The sequence below is a fragment of the Emiliania huxleyi genome (genome assembly GCF_000372725.1).
Source record: "Emiliania huxleyi CCMP1516 chromosome Unknown EMIHUscaffold_175, whole genome shotgun sequence".
Taxonomy (NCBI): Eukaryota; Haptophyta; order Isochrysidales; family Noelaerhabdaceae; genus Emiliania; species Emiliania huxleyi.
Genome location: NW_005200835.1, coordinates 16,354 through 34,077, shown reverse-complemented (window position 1 = coordinate 34,077; position 17,724 = coordinate 16,354). Strand labels below are relative to the sequence as shown.

At 65.3% G+C, this 17,724-nt stretch overlaps 7 protein-coding genes across 7 annotated transcripts; 3 read left to right on the top strand and 4 right to left on the bottom strand.

Annotated features, from left to right (window-relative positions):
- Positions 1 to 1,407: 1,407 nt before the first annotated feature.
- EMIHUDRAFT_442172 (cysteine synthase) lies at positions 1,408 to 3,852 on the bottom strand. The gene is made up of 9 exons (XM_005783903.1): positions 3,826 to 3,852; positions 3,203 to 3,683; positions 2,941 to 3,135; positions 2,777 to 2,880; positions 2,680 to 2,713; positions 2,576 to 2,609; positions 2,408 to 2,494; positions 2,009 to 2,331; positions 1,408 to 1,933 (listed from the first exon to the last, which is right to left on the bottom strand). The coding sequence occupies exons 2-9, from the start codon at positions 3,641 to 3,643 to the stop codon at positions 1,616 to 1,618; spliced, it is 1,536 nt and encodes a 511-aa protein (XP_005783960.1). The 5' UTR covers positions 3,644 to 3,683; positions 3,826 to 3,852; the 3' UTR covers positions 1,408 to 1,615.
- A 183-nt stretch (positions 3,853 to 4,035) lies between these two features.
- EMIHUDRAFT_112733 (hypothetical protein) lies at positions 4,036 to 6,753 on the top strand (the record flags this gene model as incomplete). The annotated part of the gene is made up of 7 exons (XM_005783902.1): positions 4,036 to 4,890; positions 5,026 to 5,088; positions 5,183 to 5,665; positions 5,770 to 6,067; positions 6,266 to 6,321; positions 6,461 to 6,613; positions 6,703 to 6,753. 7 exons carry the CDS (start codon positions 4,036 to 4,038, stop codon positions 6,751 to 6,753), a joined length of 1,959 nt encoding a protein of 652 aa, XP_005783959.1.
- Positions 6,754 to 7,168: 415 nt separating this feature from the next.
- Positions 7,169 to 7,609, bottom strand: EMIHUDRAFT_72312 (hypothetical protein; the record flags this gene model as incomplete). Its single annotated transcript, XM_005783901.1, has 1 exon — positions 7,169 to 7,609. One exon carries the CDS (start codon positions 7,607 to 7,609, stop codon positions 7,169 to 7,171), a length of 441 nt encoding a protein of 146 aa, XP_005783958.1.
- A 2,099-nt stretch (positions 7,610 to 9,708) lies between these two features.
- Positions 9,709 to 10,021, top strand: EMIHUDRAFT_58725 (hypothetical protein; the record flags this gene model as incomplete). Its single annotated transcript, XM_005783900.1, has 2 exons — positions 9,709 to 9,885; positions 9,944 to 10,021. Coding segments are annotated over 2 exons (255 nt in total), but the record flags the coding sequence as incomplete, so codon positions are not given.
- Positions 10,022 to 11,326: 1,305 nt separating this feature from the next.
- On the bottom strand, positions 11,327 to 12,970 carry EMIHUDRAFT_231689 (hypothetical protein; the record flags this gene model as incomplete). The annotated part of the gene is made up of 6 exons (XM_005783899.1): positions 11,327 to 11,552; positions 11,625 to 11,669; positions 11,820 to 11,911; positions 12,029 to 12,157; positions 12,233 to 12,810; positions 12,880 to 12,970. The coding sequence occupies 6 exons, from the start codon at positions 12,968 to 12,970 to the stop codon at positions 11,327 to 11,329; spliced, it is 1,161 nt and encodes a 386-aa protein (XP_005783956.1).
- A 1,128-nt stretch (positions 12,971 to 14,098) lies between these two features.
- EMIHUDRAFT_59711 (protein phosphatase-5) lies at positions 14,099 to 14,497 on the top strand (the record flags this gene model as incomplete). The annotated part of the gene is made up of 2 exons (XM_005783898.1): positions 14,099 to 14,299; positions 14,399 to 14,497. Coding segments are annotated over 2 exons (300 nt in total), but the record flags the coding sequence as incomplete, so codon positions are not given.
- A 2,220-nt stretch (positions 14,498 to 16,717) lies between these two features.
- Positions 16,718 to 17,235, bottom strand: EMIHUDRAFT_364907 (hypothetical protein). The gene has a single exon (XM_005783897.1). The coding sequence runs from the start codon at positions 17,119 to 17,121 to the stop codon at positions 16,864 to 16,866; it is 258 nt and encodes an 85-aa protein (XP_005783954.1). The 5' UTR covers positions 17,122 to 17,235; the 3' UTR covers positions 16,718 to 16,863.
- Between the last annotated feature and the right edge of the window lie 489 nt (positions 17,236 to 17,724).

Sequence of the window (17,724 nt, the reverse complement as noted above, 5' to 3'; positions counted from 1 at the left end):
CCTCTCGGGGGAATGTTCTCTCGGCGCCCATGGCCTTCTGATGAGGTTTCGTACTAATGACGTCCTTCTTGGCACTTCGGGCGTCGGTGTGTGCGTATCTGTGGTGTCTAATTCCCTCCGGTATGCTATATAGGTTTCGAATGGCGACCTCTCTCTCACTCGCAGCGATTTCATGCTGGATACCTTTCCGCGCGGAAGGTCGCCAGTTCGAAACCTGCTTTGACCCTTATATATATTTTCTCACCTGAGCGGGCTCGATTTTGCTCTAGGTGCCTCCTACGATTCGATCCAGCGTTCTCAGGCAGTCGCCTGGTGCGTTGTTCATTTTCGTCACGGGAGGGTTGCAATATCCTCAGTTGAAAAACAGCATGCTGGCTGCCGCTAGAGCCGTAGGACTAGGAGCGCAAACATGTACGGCAAGCGACTTAGCGCCCACCCTGTGCCTAAAGCTCAGCCTTGGCCGCCGCCCCTCCCGCGCCGCCGGCGGCGCGGCGCTCCGCCAGGAGGAAGTCGAGGGCGGAGGTGATGGCGGCGACCTGCGCGCGGTTGCAGATGTCGGCGTCCGCCTTTGGAGAGTCGGGGTACACCTGCGGGGACGTGTCGCCGACGTGTCGCCGACGTGTGGCCGGACGTGTCACCGGGTCCGCCTCCGGGAGAGTCGGTGGCAGCACACCTCCGTCGTCGTCGCGAACGGCGCGTCGGTCACCCCTGCGCGACGCGTTCCCCGCACGGGCACGTCTGGACCCGTGTCGTGGGAGTGTCGTGGGAGTGTCGTGGGAGTGTCGTGGGAGTGTCGTGGGAGTGTCGTGGGAGTGTCGTGGGAGTGTCGCGGACGTGTCGCGGACGTGAGTACGGCGGGCCGGGTCGCGCCGGCGCAGAGGCCGAGGCTGCGCGGCGAAGGGATGCCAATCACGCCCTCCTGGAGCACCGGCTCGCCAATGATTGTGCCGTCCGGGTCGGCGGGCGCGGAGTGCCACCGTCGGGTAGGACGGGTCGGCCCGGAGTATCAGAGTAGCCGTCGTGGTCGCGGCGAGCAGCGCCGGCCACTCCGGCGCCGCGTCGGCAACATGGGAGCATGTCCACCGCCACTTCGCGGTCACAGCGCTGTTTTTTGTCGCCCGAAACGCCGCATGTACCTCTGGCGGGCCAAAGATCGACTCGCATGTCGATTTCGACGCGACGGGCGCATGGAGGCATCACGTCTCCATGCGCCCGTCAAGTCGGAGCCAGTCTGCGGCGACCACAGCGCTCACAGGAGGTAAGGTAAGGTAAGGTAAGGTAAACTTCTCCACACACACGAGGTGGTGGGGCAAGGGGGGGCAACCCTCGCGTCTCCACGTCTATAACGACAGGAGGTACATGGAGCTATTCAGAGTCAAATTTTTGTGCGCGAAATCCCACACTGGTGGATTTTGGGGCGCTGTGCGACCCTCTGCTTAAACTAGAGGGGCAGCCGTGTACAGTCTACAGCGGACAGGGAACGCGCTCCTGCGACACCGTTGACTTCACCCGCTTCCCGCCGGGTAGCGGGTACGTAAAAGTGCACGTCAGTGATCGACTCTCCTATTTTCAGTCTATCAGAAGGCGCAGAGCGAAACGCCCTCGAGTCGAGTCCTCACTTTGTGCGGAGCGGGTTCTTGGTCATCCACTTTGGCAGGAACTCGAACGGGTCGCCGCCGTAGCCGTTCCAATCGCCGTTGTCGCCGACGGGCGGCTTGACGCCCGCCGCCTCGAGGAGGGGCTGCAGCTCGCCCTTCTTCCACTTGATGCACGCGTCGGCAGCGCCACCGATGAACTTGCCATCGACAAAGACCTGGGGGAAGGTGACCTCGCCCGTGAGCTCCTGCGTGCACGCGCGGATCACGTTGCCCTTGTTGCCGGGCGCGTACTCGAGGGCGTCGAAGTTGAGCGACGAGTAGGAGACACCGATCGCCTACGCAGCAGCCCAATGGCAAGAGGTGTCTCTCGGGCCTCGCGCCGCGGCGAAGACGCTCCGGCGCGCATCCGCCTTGAGAAACTTGAAGATGGTCCAGCAAAACTCGCACGACTCCATCGCGACGATGGACACTGTGTCCGTGGCGATGAAATCGCGCACGACCTGGCGCCCCTCGTCGTTTGGCTGCGGGAGCGGCTGCGGGAAGGCCGTGGTCGCAGGCACCGAGTCGAAGTACGCCTTCTCTTCGGCCGTCATATCCGCCGGGACGTCGTCGAAGAGCGGCGTCGAGAGGTACCGCTCGCCCGTGTCTGGCAGCATCACAACCATGTTGCTGCCCGCAGGCAGCTCTTTCGCCTTCCGGAGCGCCACGGCGAGCACGCCCCCGCCGCTCGTGCCTACGGTGGCGCGTCCGCGACCCGTGAGGAGTCGCGTCACAGAGACGCCATCCCGCCCCTCTGCCGCCGCGCGAGCCGGAGAAGATGCCCTCCGACCGAGCGAGCTCCTGCGAGGCGGCGACCGCCTCCGCGCCGGACACGTGCGAGAGCTCATCGTACAAGCCTGTCAACAAGCGGATGCCGGCACACGTCGTGGACGTGTCGTGGGCGTGTCGTGGACGTGTCGGGCTCGTGCGGTGTGCGCCTTGCTCGGTCGAGTCCTCGACCATCTTTGGGACCTATGGGAGGAGAAGCACAGCAAGTGAGTTGACAAATGGCGACAAGCAGCGGCTCACATCGCGCGGTCACAAAGTCGGGTGTCCAGCCCTGCAGCAGGTGCGGCCTGCGCACAATAGATGCGTGAAGAGACGCTCTTCACGAGGCGTCCGCCCCTGCAGCAGCCGGCCGGAAGACGGGGTGCGACTCCTTGGTGATGGAGCCGTCGGCCGTGTACTCGGTCTTGATGCCGCTGTACACGACCGGAGCGTTGGACGGCTCGCAGAGCAGCACCTACCCGCGCGCCTCGACGCTGTCCTCTCCGCACCCGGCGACGCTGGGAGTGCCGCGCGCCTTTGTGTGTGGCGACTTGTCCTTGAGCACTTGCCCGACCCCCTTGATCGTCCCGCCAGTCCCGTATGCGCACACGAACCAGTCGAGCTTCAGCCCCTCCATCGCCTGCAGGATCTCGGGCCCCGTCGTCTGCCGGTGCACCCACGCGTTCGCCTCATTCTCAAACTGGTTCGGCCAGTACCAGCCGTGCTTCTCCTACGGAGTGGCCGGCGTCCGCCTCTGCGGCGGCGGCAGGGAAGGAGAGGCAAGGAGGGCCCTCTGCCTTGAGGGCGAGTAGCGTCTGCAGCATGCCCCCGAACTTGTGCGCGGGGTTGGTCAGGACGACCTTGGCCCCGAGGAATCGCATCATCTTGCGCCGCTCAATCGAGAAGGCCTCCGACATGACGCAGACGAAGGGGTAGCCGCGCGAGGCGCAGACCATCGCCAGGCCGAGGCCCGTGTTTCCGCTGGTCGCCTCCACCACCGTCTGGCCCGGCTTGAGAAGCCCGTGCTGCTCGGCGAACTCGATCATGCCCAGCGCGAGCCGGTCCTTGACCGAACCCATGGGGTTCATGAATTCGGACTTGACGTAGATGTTGACTCCCGGAGGCGCCGAGCGCTGCAGTTTGACCAAAGGAGTCGAGCCAATCGTGGAGCAGATGGAGTCGTGGCGAAGCGCCGGCGCGGGGTTTTTTAGCAGCTTGGTCTCCTCGGCAAAGGGCATGGACGAACCGCGGCGGGCGAAGAGCCGGAAGAGCGAGGACCTGAGGAGGGGCGAGACCTGAGCAACTATTCATGACGGCACAGCACGGCACGCGGCGGCGTGTCGCGCGAACAAACAATCTCAGGCCAAGCGCAGCGCCGCACACGAGTGCCATCGCCACACTCCCTAGCTCACTGTCATGCCTGGCAGTGATTGTGGGCCAGCGGCGCATGCGCGCCGTCTGTGTTTCTTTTTTAAAGAGAACGCCGCTTTTCAAGACCGAGGGCTCGGCCCCGAGGGCTCGGGCATGCGCAGCGAAAAGCAGAAAAAGGACCCCCCCCCCTGTGAAAAGGTGTAGAGACCACGCTCCCTCTGTAGAGACCACGCGAAAAGCAGACAAAGCACCCCCTCGCATGCCTTTTCCCTCTCGTGCCGAACCCTGTCGGCCGAACGTGTGCGCGCTGTTGCCGCTCGCTGTCGCCGCTGCTGTCGCCGCTCGTTCCAAAACCACAGTCAGTCGACAGATGAACGACCTCGCCGAGCCTGTGTCGGACAGCGAGCCACGCGACAACGAGACCCACGAAGGTCCCGCCGACGGCCCGCCTCCTGTCGCGTGGCTCCAGCGGCGAGCCGAGCGGATTGACGGCAACGAAGGCACGGCGGCGTCGTGGGAGCGGCTTCGGCCGCACGATGAGAAGGCGCTCGAGGCACTGTGGGCCGAGGACGGCTCCTCGACGCCGCTCTTTGGCGGCCGCTGGGAGGCGCACCTCACCGTGGGCACGCACGGCCCGCGGGGTGCCGCCGACGCCACTTCGCCGACGCCGCTAGCGCTGCCGCGCACAGAGAGCGCGGCCGAGGCTGACAGCAGCGCGGCGGACGAGGAGCGGGAGGCGGAGGCGGCGCGCGCCATCAGCGTCGGGTGCCTGCGCGCGCGCTATTACGCCGAGTCGGAACGGGCGCTCGTGCGGAGCATCTGGTGCTACCGCTCGTGGCCGAATGGTGTGTGGCGCCCGTTTGCGAGACAGGACGACGTGGCGCTGGACGCGATGTGGCGGTCGATGGTCCGCGGGCAGGCGACGAGCGAGTGCGGCTACGTGACGGAGGACGGCCTGTACGACATCCGGATCAAGCGGCAGCCGGCCGACGGCGAGCTTCTCGTCGTGATGCGGGCGGTCGGGGAGCCTTCGTGGAACCCGCTGAAGCGGCTCTCGTGGTACGCACGCCGCGGCTGGGCAGGCGACAAGCTGCCTCCTCTCTCCGCCGCGGAGGTGATTGGAGCACTCCTCTTATGCAGTCGTGCCTCTGCAGCCGTGCCTCCAGACTGCGAGGGATGGGCGGCACCCTGGGGCAGCACCCTTCTCCCTCCCGAGCGCCCGCTCGGAGCCTCCGCTCGGCTGCGGTAGGTGGAGTACGAAGAGCGGCCCGCGGAGGCGCTGGTGCTCGTTGTCCACGGCATGGGGGAGGCGGTGTGGTCGTCCGGCGCCCGCGCGCTCCACCAGCGGCTGCCCTCCCGCACCGCACCCTCCTCACCCTCCTCACACCTCGCCAGGCTCGCTCAAGTCGATCGGGTCCATCCGAGACGGCTGCGCGGCGATGCGCTCGCACGCGGCCGCCCTCGCCGCGGCGGAGGAGGGCGACGACGAGAGCCGCAAGGAGGACCTGCGCACCGTGCTTAAGCTCGCCGGCTACGACGACGCGAAGGTGGCCGCCCACTCCTTGTCCGCCACGCCGCCTTCGTCGGCGCCACCGCCGGCGCCGACGGCTGCGGCGGCTGCGGCGGCGGCGCTCGCGGCGGGCCGGAGGTACGAGGGCGGCGGCACGGGCGTGGACGGCGGCGCGGCACGGGGAGGGCGCGTTGAGTTTCTGCCGGCCGAGTGGCACACGTGCTTGCGCGAGGAGGGGGACGGCACGTTTGCGACGCTGCAGTCGGTGACGCAGCGGTCGGTGCCCTTTCTGCGCAAGCTCGCAAACGACGTGGTGATGGACGTCATCTTCTACCAGCAGGACAGCCACCGCAGGAGCGCGAGCGCGGCCGCTGTGCACGTGCACGCGACATGTTCACGCACGCATCTCGCCCCCTCTCGCGCAGGAGGATGCTCTCCTTCGTCGCGTCGCGCCTGAACGACATCGTCCGCCGCTGGCGGCAGCACGTCCCTCGCTTCGACGGCCCCATCGTGCTGCTCGGCCACTCCCTCGGCTCCCTCATCTGCTTCGACCTCCTCGACACCCCCCTCGTCGCCGCCGCCCCGGCTCCCGCCCCGCCCGACGCCCCACCCGCCGCCCCGCCCGCCGAGCTCGACTTCACCCCCGCCGCCTTTGTCGGCCTCGGCTCGCCGGTCGGCTGCTTCGCGGCGCTGCGCGGCGCATCGCTCGGCCCCTCCTTCTCCCTCGCCCGCTGCGGCGCCGCTTCAGCGTCTGCCGCACGCCCAGGAGACGCGGCACGACGTGACTGTGGCATGCCCGCCGCTAGGCACCTACTTCAACGTGTACCACCGCAACGACGTCGTCGCGTACCGCATCGAGCCGCTCCTCTTGCCCCCGGGCGCGGCCGCTCGCCCGGCCGCCTACGTCCCCTACTCGGGCGGCGCCGACGGCCAGCGGCTCCACGTCAAGGTCAAGCAGACCGTCCGTTCGGTGCAAAAGGCCGTGACCGGCATCGGCGCGGCCGCCGCCTCGAGCGCGTCGGCGGTTGGCTCCTGGTTCAACTCCTCCCTCAGCGAAAAGGTCCTTGCGGCGACGGCCGCCCTCGACGCGGCCGCTCGGCCGCGCAGTGCGGCCGCCGATGGGAGTGCGGACGCCGAGGGCGGCAGCGACGGCGCGGGCGGCGCTGCGGACCAGGCGACGCGGGAGTACGCGCTCAACGGCGGCGAGCCCGTCGACTGGGTGCTGCAGGAGACGGAGCTCGAGGCGGCGAACGAGTACCTCTCCGCCGCGCAGGCGCACACGGGCTACTTCGACAACCCGGACGTGGCGGCGTTCATGCTCCGCCACGTCGTCGCCCGGCAGGCGAGCCACACTGCACGCACTCGTCGCCCGCCCCTGCCAGCACACGTCTCGACGCCCCACCTCTCTGGCAGCAGGCGCCACAGCGCCACCTGGTACACCGAGTCGCGTCGTCGGGCGCAACGTGAGAGGGGTGGGCTGCACGGTTCTACCGCGCTCGGACGCTCCGTTCCCGGCCCAATCGCGAACTTGTGTGCGTGTGTGTGTGTTCGTGTGTGTGTGCGCGCGTGTGTGTGTAAGTGTAGTGTGTGTGTCCCAGTCTCTGTGTGTGGAGTGTGCCGTGAACTCAGTGTGTGTGTGTGTGTGTGTGTGTGTGTGTGTGTGTGTCCCGTGTGTCTTAGCTGTGTGTGTGTGTGTGGGGGGGGGGGGGTGAGAAGCAAAAAGGGGACTCAGTCCTCCGCTCAGCCCGCCCGCGCGCCCCCCGGCGGGCGGTGCGCGGTTCGACCATCGACGCTCGTACTCGAGAGAACTCACGCAACAAGCACACTGCGCGGGGATGTCCGTGTGTGAGCTGGCTGGTGCACATCCACGATACGCCACTCGTCAGTCCTTATGATACCCGCTTCCCTTTCGTATTTCGGTGGCTCGATAGATCTGCTCGACCAACAGGAGGCGCGCGACCTGGTGAGGGAAGGTTAGCGGGCCCAAGCTGAGCAAAATAGAGCGGTCCTGTTTGAGAGCATCGGGCAAACCGGCCGCACCGCCGATGAAGAAGCTCAGCCGCGAGCCACCGTCATCGAGCTGGGTGAACAAGCGCTCTGCAAACTCGACCGACGTGCACTGCTTCCCTCGCTCATCCAGCACGAGCACGCCACCAGAACTCTTCCTCACGGCGGCGGTGAGAGCGGTATCGTCCTTTACGAACGTCGTCTGGACGTCCAGGATCGAGCGCAGTCGAGTCGTGTAGACGTCGATCGCAGATGTGACCCACGCCTCATCGCGGCCGGCCTTGCCAACGGACACGATGTTCACCCTCGAGATCATCACTGCCGCTGCACCCGCTCGCGAGGTGCAGCCGCACGAGGAACATGGCTTTGCTGTTAGGTTGGGCACCGTCCCGAGGCTCATGAGGATCACACACATTGGCCAAGCAGCCACAAACAAGGGGTTCGCGCTCCTTTGGCGTGAGGAGGTCCGTCTTTTGCACACGCTCAGCTAGCCTCTGAGGAGGCGTCCATAGACACCTCACTAGACCCCACACACGGTCTCGTCCGTGCCTCGCCGGCCGGCGAGATTGCTAGAGGTGGAGCATGCTGCTCTAGCCTCGCACGTTATTCCTGTCGTCTGTTGACAACAACAAACACAAATCTGTTGACTGTTGTGATGTTGTGCCCTTGTTTGTTCCTTTGCGCTTTGGCACCTTGGAGTGCAGGGGGGGGGGGACAGGAAGAATGTGGCCCTGAGTTATGTGTACGCCAACTCAGGGTGTGTGGCTAGCCAGCTGGCTGTGTGTCTTGTGAGCTTGTTTGTGTCTGTGTGTCGCTCGTGCGTGCCGTCATCATCTGTCTCGCGTCCACCCATACCGCGTTGGTGTCCAGTCCGAGCCTGGCTGTTCTTCACCTTTCTACCTACCTACCTACGGTCACCACGACAAGGTGGTATCACTTAACGTCGCGGATTCTACCCCCCCTTTCCGCAACCTGCAACCAACGGTAAGGCCTTTCGATCCCGTAAATCCCAAAGCCGTTGCACCCTGTCCCCCTACTGTCAACAGACAACCACATCCACTCGCAGCAAGCATTAGCGTGTGTGGTGGCGGCCTGTGCTGTCTCCCATATCTCTCCCTCTCGGGCTCTGCACTTGCTCTGCGTGCTTTCTTTCTTTCTTCAGAATGTGAATGAGTTTTACCTCTAATTCACGAAAGTTCCCACGCCAGACTATTGCACAGTATTCACGTCTAGCTGGACTTCTCTGGGTGGTTGGCGGTCGTGGGTGGGGTTCCACCCGTAGAGCTAGGGTCCCGCCGTAGAGGCTTGTCGCGTCACGGCACGGCAGAAATCGCGCACGTTACTGCCGTGGCGGCAGCAGAGCTCGAGCGAGGGCACTAGTTCCACGGATGGAAAAAGAAGGCCTTGTGCTCCCGATCCGGCTGGTAGGCCATGTGCACAGCGGTGATCGGCTCGGAGATCCGGCACTGGCCGGGCACGCCCTGGTTGCTCTCCTTGTACTGGCAGCAAAAGTATTTGCCGTTGTAGCCCGAGAAGTTGTGGCCCGAAAGGGCGGGGCTGTAGAAGGCGTAGTCCAAGCACGCCTGCCTGCATGTTGGCGCGCTGTCCACCGCCAGTGGGAGGGGCTGGAGGGCGGCGTCGGCAGGGCACTTGACGTCGTCCTTCTCCTGGCTGTACCAGCGAGCAGGCGGCGGTGAGGGGCTCGGCGACGGCGATGGCGACGGGCTCGTCGACGGGATCGGAGAGGGCGAAGGTCCTACCCCGTTGCAGAGGACTGTCCCGCTCGGGCACACGCCTTCGACGAGGTCGTAGCAGACCTTGTTGGCAACGTTCTGGCATTGTGTGCCGGTCGAGCCCGGGAAGCATGTGCTGCACTGCAGGCTCGGGCTCGTGACTCGGTACTCCTTGCCCAGCGAGAGGAGCACAGCGTCGGGGTCGAGATCTGCGGCTGCCGCAGCCAGCTGCGGGGCGGCTATAGAGCGTGCCGTCGGCCCTGCCGAGTGGAAGATGAAGCTGACGTGCTGGTCCGACTGCTTGTAGGCGACGTGGGCCGTGTCGATCGGCGCCGAGATGTCGCATTCGCCGGCAGTGTAGTGGCAGCAAAAGTCCTTGTTGTCGTACTCGCGATGGAAGAGCGCGTAGGTGAGGCAGGTCTTCTGGCAAGTCGTCGCGCTAGCCTGCATTGCCGCTGGGCCGCCGGCGGAGAAGGACAGGATTGCCGCGCGCTGAGAATCGGTCCATACCACGTCGGCAACGTTGGCGCACATGGTGTGGTTCTTCTGCATGACGGTGGGGACGGGCGCCGCGGTGATGGCGAGGAGGGAGAGGAACATGGCAACACTTCAAGATGAGGGAAGCTCTGTGTGGAACGTGGACGTACGACTTGCCGCGTGTTGAGACAGCGACTCAAGACTCAAGGAAGCCCAGGCGTCTGGGGGGCCGTTCAACGCGATCCTCCTCCGGCTCTACATGGACGGGGCGGACGAGATCGCATGGCACACGGACGGGCGCACCTTCCTCGGCGAGCGGCCCACGATCGGCTCCCTCTCGCTCGGCGCGACCGCCTCCTTCCAGCTGCGGCGAATGCGCAACGTGTGGCCGGCGCTGCCTCGGCGGCGGCGACGACGGAGTGGACCGGTCCACCCCGCAGCGCGACCTCCTCCTCGCCGACGGAGACCTGCTCGTCATGCACAGCCCCACGCAGAGGCACTGGCACCACCGCGTCCCCCCATATCTCCCCATATCTCCCCACATCTCCCCATATCTCCCCTTAGGCACTGGCACCACCGCGTCCCAAAGGCGGCCTCGCGCCGGCCGAGGGTCAACATCAACTTCCGGTACATCCTCCCCGGCACGGCCGACGCGGAGCGCGGGCAGCAGGCGTACTACAAGTACATGGTGCACGGCGACGCGACCCTCGCCACCGGCCGCAGCATGCACGAGCTGATGCGGCGGGCGGGCTCCCTCCTCTCCTTTGCCGCTCCAGCACCCGGCGTGCAGGCCGCGCCGCCTCTCCCTGTGCCGCAGCCGCAGCAGCGGCCGCCGCAGCTCGCGGCGGGAGCGCCGCAGGGAGCGGCAGTGGCAGCGACGGCGTCGAACGGCACCGCCACGCCGTCGGCGGCAGCGGCGCAGGCAGAGGCGGCGTGGGCGTGCCCCGCGTGCACGCTCCTCAACCCACCACTCGCGCCAGTCTGCGGCCTCTGCGAGACCAGGAGGCCGATCGAGGACGCGCGGCGGCGAGGCACGCAGGGAGTGGAGAGCAGGGCGCAGCAGGAGGCGGCGAAGCGGCGACGGTTGAGCGCCGCGCCTCAGGCCACCCTGACCGGGATGGGGTTCGAGCGAGGGAGGCCATGAGAACACGAATAGTCCCTTCTTTTTTGCCACGACCTCGTTGAATTCTTTTTGTCCAACCCTGGTAAGCTCTCAAGTCTTTTTAGTATTTACCTATTTTGTGATTTAGATTTACAGAATATGTTTGAGCGTCCTCGTACGAGGTACGTCTTGTAAAGCCCAAAGCCGTACGTAGGGAAAGGAGAGCCCTTCTCTCTAGGGTTGCCTAACGTTAAGAGCTGAACAGTGTTGCTAGTGTTAACAGTAACAACAGAACAACAGTGGGCCCCCCTAACAACAGTAGCTAACGTTAGGCCGGCTGAACAACAATAAGGAAGGCCTGGCAGTGACCCACGACGATCTCTAGTGTCCAGTGCGGGTAATACCCGAAAACACCCGGAAAATCCCAGGTATTTTCGGGTTTTACCCGGTTTTTTTGCCATTTTCTGCTTGCTGGCCGCTGAACAACAGTAACAACAGTAACAAACAGTAACAGCTTGGGCTGGGGAGAACACTTGAACAACGTTGAGGATTTCAGCCAACAATAGCGCAACTGTTAGGCCCCAAATTAACGTTAGGCAACCCTACTTCTCTCAGTGGATGCAACCTCTGAATCGCTCGTCCGCGTCTCCACCAGGGCTCACTGGGGACTTGAAATGCGCTGTGCCACGCGTGAAACACGTGTCCTCAAATGGTTAATTACTCACCGCGACGCCGCTGGCGCCTGGTCGCCGCCGCGGCAGCAAGGGGACAGCCCCACGCACTGGTAGGGGAAGCGGTACCAGAGCGAGACGAGGACGCCGTGCAGGTCGAGGCAGGGTGCAGTCCAGCAGCTGCGCCCTGGCCCGATTCCCGTGGGGGGAGGGTCGGCGCGCAAGCCTAGCGCGAAGGCGGCGCTCGCGGCGACATAATCGTACTCGCCCCACGACCTGTTCACGCGGTTGCGGCTGTGAAGATGCCCGCGGGCGGTGGCGCCATAATCAAGCTCGGGCGAGCTCTACCACGTGGCGTGGTTGACAGAGGACTCGGACACGGCGAGCGACCACCTGCTCACACAAGTGCGAGGCGTAGAGGGGCGCTCGTACCGCGGAGCAATCTGGCCACAACGACCGGCCACCCGCCCGCGACCAGCCGCTCCTGAGAGTGGCGCTGCACGCCTGCACGGGGATGAGGGCGTGAAGAGGCGCCGATCACACCTCAGCGAAGGGGAGTGGCGCTGCACGCCGATGGGGTACGTGTTGTCGCGCCCGCTACGAAAGGCGAAGAACGGCGTGCGTCCCTCCGGCTCCTGTCAGACACAGCAGGAAGGGTGAAGCGACGACGCTCACTCCTCGCAACACAAGTGCGGCTCGCCCTCCTCCGCCTCGCCGGAGGAAGGAGAGAGGGACGTCTGGGCCATCAGCACCGAGCGAGTAAGCAGCGCCCCGGCCAGCCGCGGCGCGCCGTCGCTAACAGCCGCGTGCGCCGCAACGGTGCCCCCTTGGGAGTACCCGCCCACAAAGACTCTGCCAAAGTCGCCGCCGAGAGCGGCGGCCTGTGTTCGCAGCGGCTGGGCGTCTCGAGAGTGGTCATCGTGGCCGCCGCGTGATCTCCGCTAATCTCAGCGAACAATCCAACTGGGAGGCGAATCCCGCCGAATCTCGGCTAACCTCGCCTCAGCCTCTGCGAGGGCGAGCAGCGCGGCAGCACTCGCGTTGAGCTCGGAGGTCGCAATCTCGTCGGCGTCGGCCGAGCTCTTGCCGGACTCATCGCTGAAGTAAGTGTACCACGCCTGGACGCCACGGGAGGGTCCCCAGACTGGCCACTGCATTGTCCGGCGCGGTGCATTCGGAAAGACAAAGCGGACGTTGGAGACGTCGACCCCGAGCCGCGAGAAGGAGTGGAGGATCGGCAGAAAATCGGAGCCACGGTTGCCGAGCCCGTGAAGGAGGATGATAGAGTAGCGGTGCTCGCCGCCCGCCTCAACAATCACAGGCGGCTGCAGGTAGGCAGCGGCACATCTGGAGTCGCCATTTTTGTCGCCGCCGCCGACCCGCATCTCGCGCAGGCGCTGCACGTACTTGAAGGATGGCGGCGGCTTTTTGGGCCGCACGACAGATGGCGGAGAGGGCGGTGCCAGCAGGAGCCGGCGAAGCGGAATGAAATCAGCGATGAATTCTTTTTGAGGAGTTGCCGTCTGCTGTGCTCCTCTTGGTACCTGTGTCGAACCTGTGTCGGTGAGAGAGCCGGCGTGAATTCTTTTTCAGCAAGAAAAACCTTTGGCCGGCCGCTGGCGCTCACGCCCTGGCCTCCGACTGTTGTTGGCCGCGCTCAACCGTCGCCGCTTCGCCGCCACCTGCTTCGTCATGCCTCTTGTCGCTGCCGCGGTCCTGCCTCACGGCGATTTCGCCTTTGATCCGTCGCTCCTCTCCAACCCCACCTCTCGTGCCGCCGCCGACGGCCTTCACCGAGGCTCGCTGCTCGCCGGCCGGCTGCTGGCCGACGCTGCGCCCGATGCGATCGTGCTCACTACACCTAGCGCACAGCGCCAAGGACGTATTTTCTTGTCAATAACAAGGCTGTGAACTGCGATTCGGTGGGAGGCCATCGCCCCCCCCCTCCCCCCGAAGCAGGGAGATGCCAGACAAAGAATTTGAAAGGGAACTCCCTCTCACAACAGTAGGTAACGGGACTCGCGTGTAGTGGCACTAACACGTGAATCGTGACGTAACGTATTGTAACGGCTAAAACGACAAGCGGGACTCCCCCATACGTACACTCATGCCCAGCGCGGCGTACGACGACGACGAGTTCGGCGACTTCCTCGCTCGCGTTGATGGCGTGACCAAGGCCATCGAGGGGCTCAAGAGCGGCGCTGTCGACGCTTATGCCCTTGCGGCTGAGGACGATGCTACTGAGCGTGCAGTGCGCGAGGCGGCAGCGCGGCGAGAACGCAAGGCAGAGGCAGCACGGCGGCAGGCAGAGGAGCGCGAGGAGGAGGTGCGGAGGATGGAGCGTCTGAAGGAGGAGAAGCGCGAGGAGCTCGAGCAGCTCAAGCGCGATTACTACCACCGCAAGGCCAAGCGCGAGAAGTGGGAAGCGTTCCGTGCCGAGCAGCAGAAGAGAGCGTCCCAGGGCAGCGGATTCACCGACTACTACCGCGGGTGAAACCGCCAGGGGGCGCCTGAATCGCTTGGACCCATCGCATTGCTTAGTCCTGATCGCCGCGTGGCGCAGGTGGGACCTGTTTGAGGAGGATCCCGACGAGGAGCTCTTCACCGGCGACAAGCCGGCGGCTGTCCAAGACCAGGCACCTCGCCTGCGCCTGCGCACACATTTTACTTAGCGCCCAGTGTGAGGCGACATGCACTTGCGCCCGCGAACAACTCGCACTGACGGCGTGCCACCCGTGAAGGCCGCCTTTGACGCTATGGCCAAGGACGTCGAGGAGCGGACGGCAAAGCGCAAGGCAGAGGCGGCGGCGGCAGCGGCCGAGCGGGAGCGTGGCAACGCCGCATTCAAAGCGAGCCAGTACGGCGAGGCGCTCTCTGCCTACTCGCGCGCGGTCGACCACTTCCGTGGCGACAAGGCTATCTTTGCGAACCGCGCTCTCGTGCACCTCAAGCTCCGCAACTTTGCATCGGCAATCGAGGACACGTCGCGCGCGATTGACATCGCCACCTATCTCGATGAGGACGTGTCTCGGCGACCGCCGCCTCCGACGGTGATCGTTACGTGCCCGGCGCGCGAGCCCTTCCCGTTTGTAACGGGGCGCCGGCCTCCGACTCATCATCAGGTTCTCAAGGCCTACGTTCGGCGGGCGACAGCCCATGCGGCCCTCGGCCAGTTCGACGAGGCGGAGGCCGATCTCGAGCAGGCTCGGGAGATGGCGCCGGAGAAGGAGCGGCCCGAAGTTGTAAAGCAGGCGCACTCGCACGCACGCACGCACGCACGCACGCACGCACGCACGCACGCACGCACGCACGCACGCACGCACGCACATGGCCAAACCAGGGCCCCGTCCTGAGACAATACACGACTCTTAGGTCCGCGCGCTCAAGGCCGAGCGCGAGGCTGCGCAACGCGAGGCTAAGTTGGCCAAAGCTGTGGAAAGCAGCGGCGACGACGGCAGCCACGATCGCGTGCGGGCGTTGCTCGGCGAGGTTAGGGACAGCAGAGCAGAAGACGCCGGACAGCCACTAGAAGCGCTCGCGCCACTCCTCGAATCAGCAGCTTCCCGCTTGTGCCTGCGCAAAGAGGGTGGCATCCCCTTCCTCGTGCGGCTTCTACCGACGCAGCCAGCCGCGACCGCCCGCTTGCTGCAGCTATGCGCAGAGCGCAGGGCGCAACTCGAGGTCCACGAGGCCGGAGGCACCACGGCGTTGCTGCGTGCCCTCCGCGCCGCTGTCCCGCTCTCTGCCACCAAGAAGGCGGTCGCAGATGTGCGCTCTGGTGAAGGCGATAGCATCCTGGCAGAGCAGCTGGCGCTTTTGACGATGACGATGCGGCACCCAGAGGTGAGAGAGGCAGTGCGCGCGGTCGCTGGCTCCGAGGGTGCATATGAGCGCCTCGTGGCCCTCCTGGACGACGGCCCGCTTGGCACGGCCGGGTCGCTTTGGAATGAGCTGCACATGTCCACAGCCTCGCTCGTCACCGCCCTCGCCTATGGTGGACGCTGCAAGGGCCTCGCCGCGCTCGCACCACAACTATCAACAGCGCTTGTGACGCGCCTCGCGTCGAGCGGCTCGAGAGTTGACGTGCGTGTCGCTTGCGCGACGGCCATCGGCAACCTGTCCACCACTGCCGCCATGCGGCCGCAGCTGGTTGCCGCGGGTCCAGCGCCTGCCGGGGCAAATGTTGTTAAAGCCTCAGCCGATTCAGTACTTTCGCGCATGCCGTAGGCGCCGCTGAGGCCTTGCTCACGCTGGTCCGCGTCGCCGCATCCGGACCGCCCGGCCGGCAGGGAGCGTCAACTTTGGCTGAAGCAGCGCTGCCTAACACGATCGCGGCCCTGTGCAATTTGTCGCTCCTGCCCGAGGGGATGGCGGCGATCGCGCAGCCTGAAGTGGGCAGGCTCCTCATCCCATGGCTGGACTCTGCTGTCTCGTCGGGCCCGCTACTTAGCAGGCTGATCGCGGTGCTCGCCAAGGGCGCTCAACGCTGCACCGCCATCGTCGAGATGCTGCTAGACGGAGGCAGCCCGCCCGTGGCCATGCTCGTTCGGTTCCTCAAGAGCAGCCTCGACAACACGGAACTGGGAGTGCCGGCCGCAGCATCAGCCGGAGGGGTCCCGGATGAGGCGTCTGAGGTTGTGGTGTCGGAGGGCGAGGAGGACAGCGGCGACTTTGTGGGCAACAGCGTGCGCCTCCTCACGGCTTGCTCGCGCCACGCCGGCGGGCCGGCCGCTCTATGCGCAGCCGGAACGCCGCCCTTTCCACGCCGGCCGAAAGTGATGGTCCAGTCGTTGCCTCACTGCGGAGCTCAATCGACACAGGCGTGCTCCCTCTGCTGTCGACGCTGCTTCGCGCTCCAGACCACGCCGCTTCGCACGGCAACGCTGCGCTTTGTATCGCCGAGTGCGCCACCGAGCCTCGCTGCTTGGCGGTGCGCGTGCGCACGCGCCCGTCCGTAGCCCAGAGCCGCCCGTCTGCTATCAACATGTGGTCTCTGCCGCAGGTTCTCGCCGTGCAACCGGTGGTTCCGCCACTGCTCGACCTAGCACACCGTGGCGAGGGCCAGACAATGAAGAACGCCGCCATCGCGCTCGGCCGGCTGGCCAGTAATGAGCGCTGCCTGCATGCCATCCGCGAGAATCACGGGATCGAGATTCTGGCGCGCGCGATGAAGGGCGATGTTGCGAAAACGATGGGGACGAGAAAGTAGACATGGCTGGGGAGCTGTACGGCCTGGAGAGCGGGGGCGCGCGAGGGCCAGGCGCGCGACGGACCACCGACCACTGGTGCGCCGGCCGCTGCCTGCCCCCTTGCCGACGCCCCCCCCACCCCCCAACTTTGTGCCACAACGACACACGCGCACCTTGCCAGAAGAGATGAACCAATGGTATTCGTCTAGGGTCAGTGTGTGCTTGAGTGTGTCTCTGGATGCTCGGCGCGGTGGTCTTGACAAATGTTCAATCTCAGAGATACAGGCTGTGCAGAGGAGGAGTGTATGAGGACAGAGGAGATCATAGAGAGCGATACACGCACACACTCGTGTCACAAGCACACACTAGCCCTAGACGCCGCGCCGCGGCCGATGCATTCATTCGGCACCCTTTTGGACGACCTCGTCCTGCTCTCGTGTGGTCGACACGCACCTGGCGATTTCGCTGGCTGAGGAGGCGCCGAGGAGGCACTCATCGAGGGCTGTCAGCGACTCGCGCTCGGGGTTGGTTAGGAGCGGCGCCTCCTTCTCCTCGAGGAGCTCATCGACTGTGACCTCGGAGAAGCACTGCCGAGAGGCTACCGGGTCTCCCGCATTGTTGTACAGACACTCGCGCAGCTCTTCCTCCTTGTTCATGGCCACGCGCGACGCTCGTGCCGCGGAGACGGCCGCGCGGGGCACGCAGCACGCTCTGGGGAGATTCGGAGGGGATATGGCTGGCACGGGCGCGAGCAGCAGCAGCAAACCCGCCATAAGCAATCACCAGCGGCGGCCCGATGGATCCTCGATTAGCAAAACAAAGAAACTGTAGCTCCACATACATTGATGAAAAGAAGGGTTGGGAAAAGAAAACTTCTTCTCCGAGGTTTTGATAGCTAGCTCCGACACAGCAAGACGGGGGCCTGTCGGGGCTGTCGGGGCGCTCTCGCGCCGGATGGCGCTCGATCTGGACTTCGTGGACGGGGTCGAGGTGGTAGCTTCCTACGCGCCACCGCCCTCGCTGCCCATGATCGAGGACGCGCGGCTGGGCATGCTCGAGGTGGGCGGTCGGGCAACCGTCGACACCGACCTCTCCTGTCCGATTTGCCTCGGGCCGCTACGAGAGCCAATGGCGACAGAGTGCCTGCATCGCTTCTGCTTCCAGTGCATTCAGACTGCGCTCCGCCTCGGCGGCCCCGAGAAGCGATGCCCCACCTGCCGGCTCAAGATTGCGACACGCAGAGCGCTCCGGCGCGACGA

Coding starts and splice junctions, on each gene's coding strand:
- EMIHUDRAFT_442172 (XM_005783903.1), bottom strand. CDS start 3,643: ATGCCCTTTGCCGAGGAGACCAAGCTGCTAAAAAACCCCGCGCCGGCG. Junction 2,714..2,776: donor GAGTCGCACCCCGTCTTCCG/GCCGGCTGCTGC, acceptor TATTGTGCGCAG/GCCGCACCTGCTGCAGGGCT. Junction 2,495..2,575: donor CGAGGACTCGACCGAGCAAG/GCGCACACCGCA, acceptor GCTTGTTGACAG/GCTTGTACGATGAGCTCTCG.
- EMIHUDRAFT_364907 (XM_005783897.1), bottom strand. CDS start 17,121: ATGAACAAGGAGGAAGAGCTGCGCGAGTGTCTGTACAACAATGCGGGA.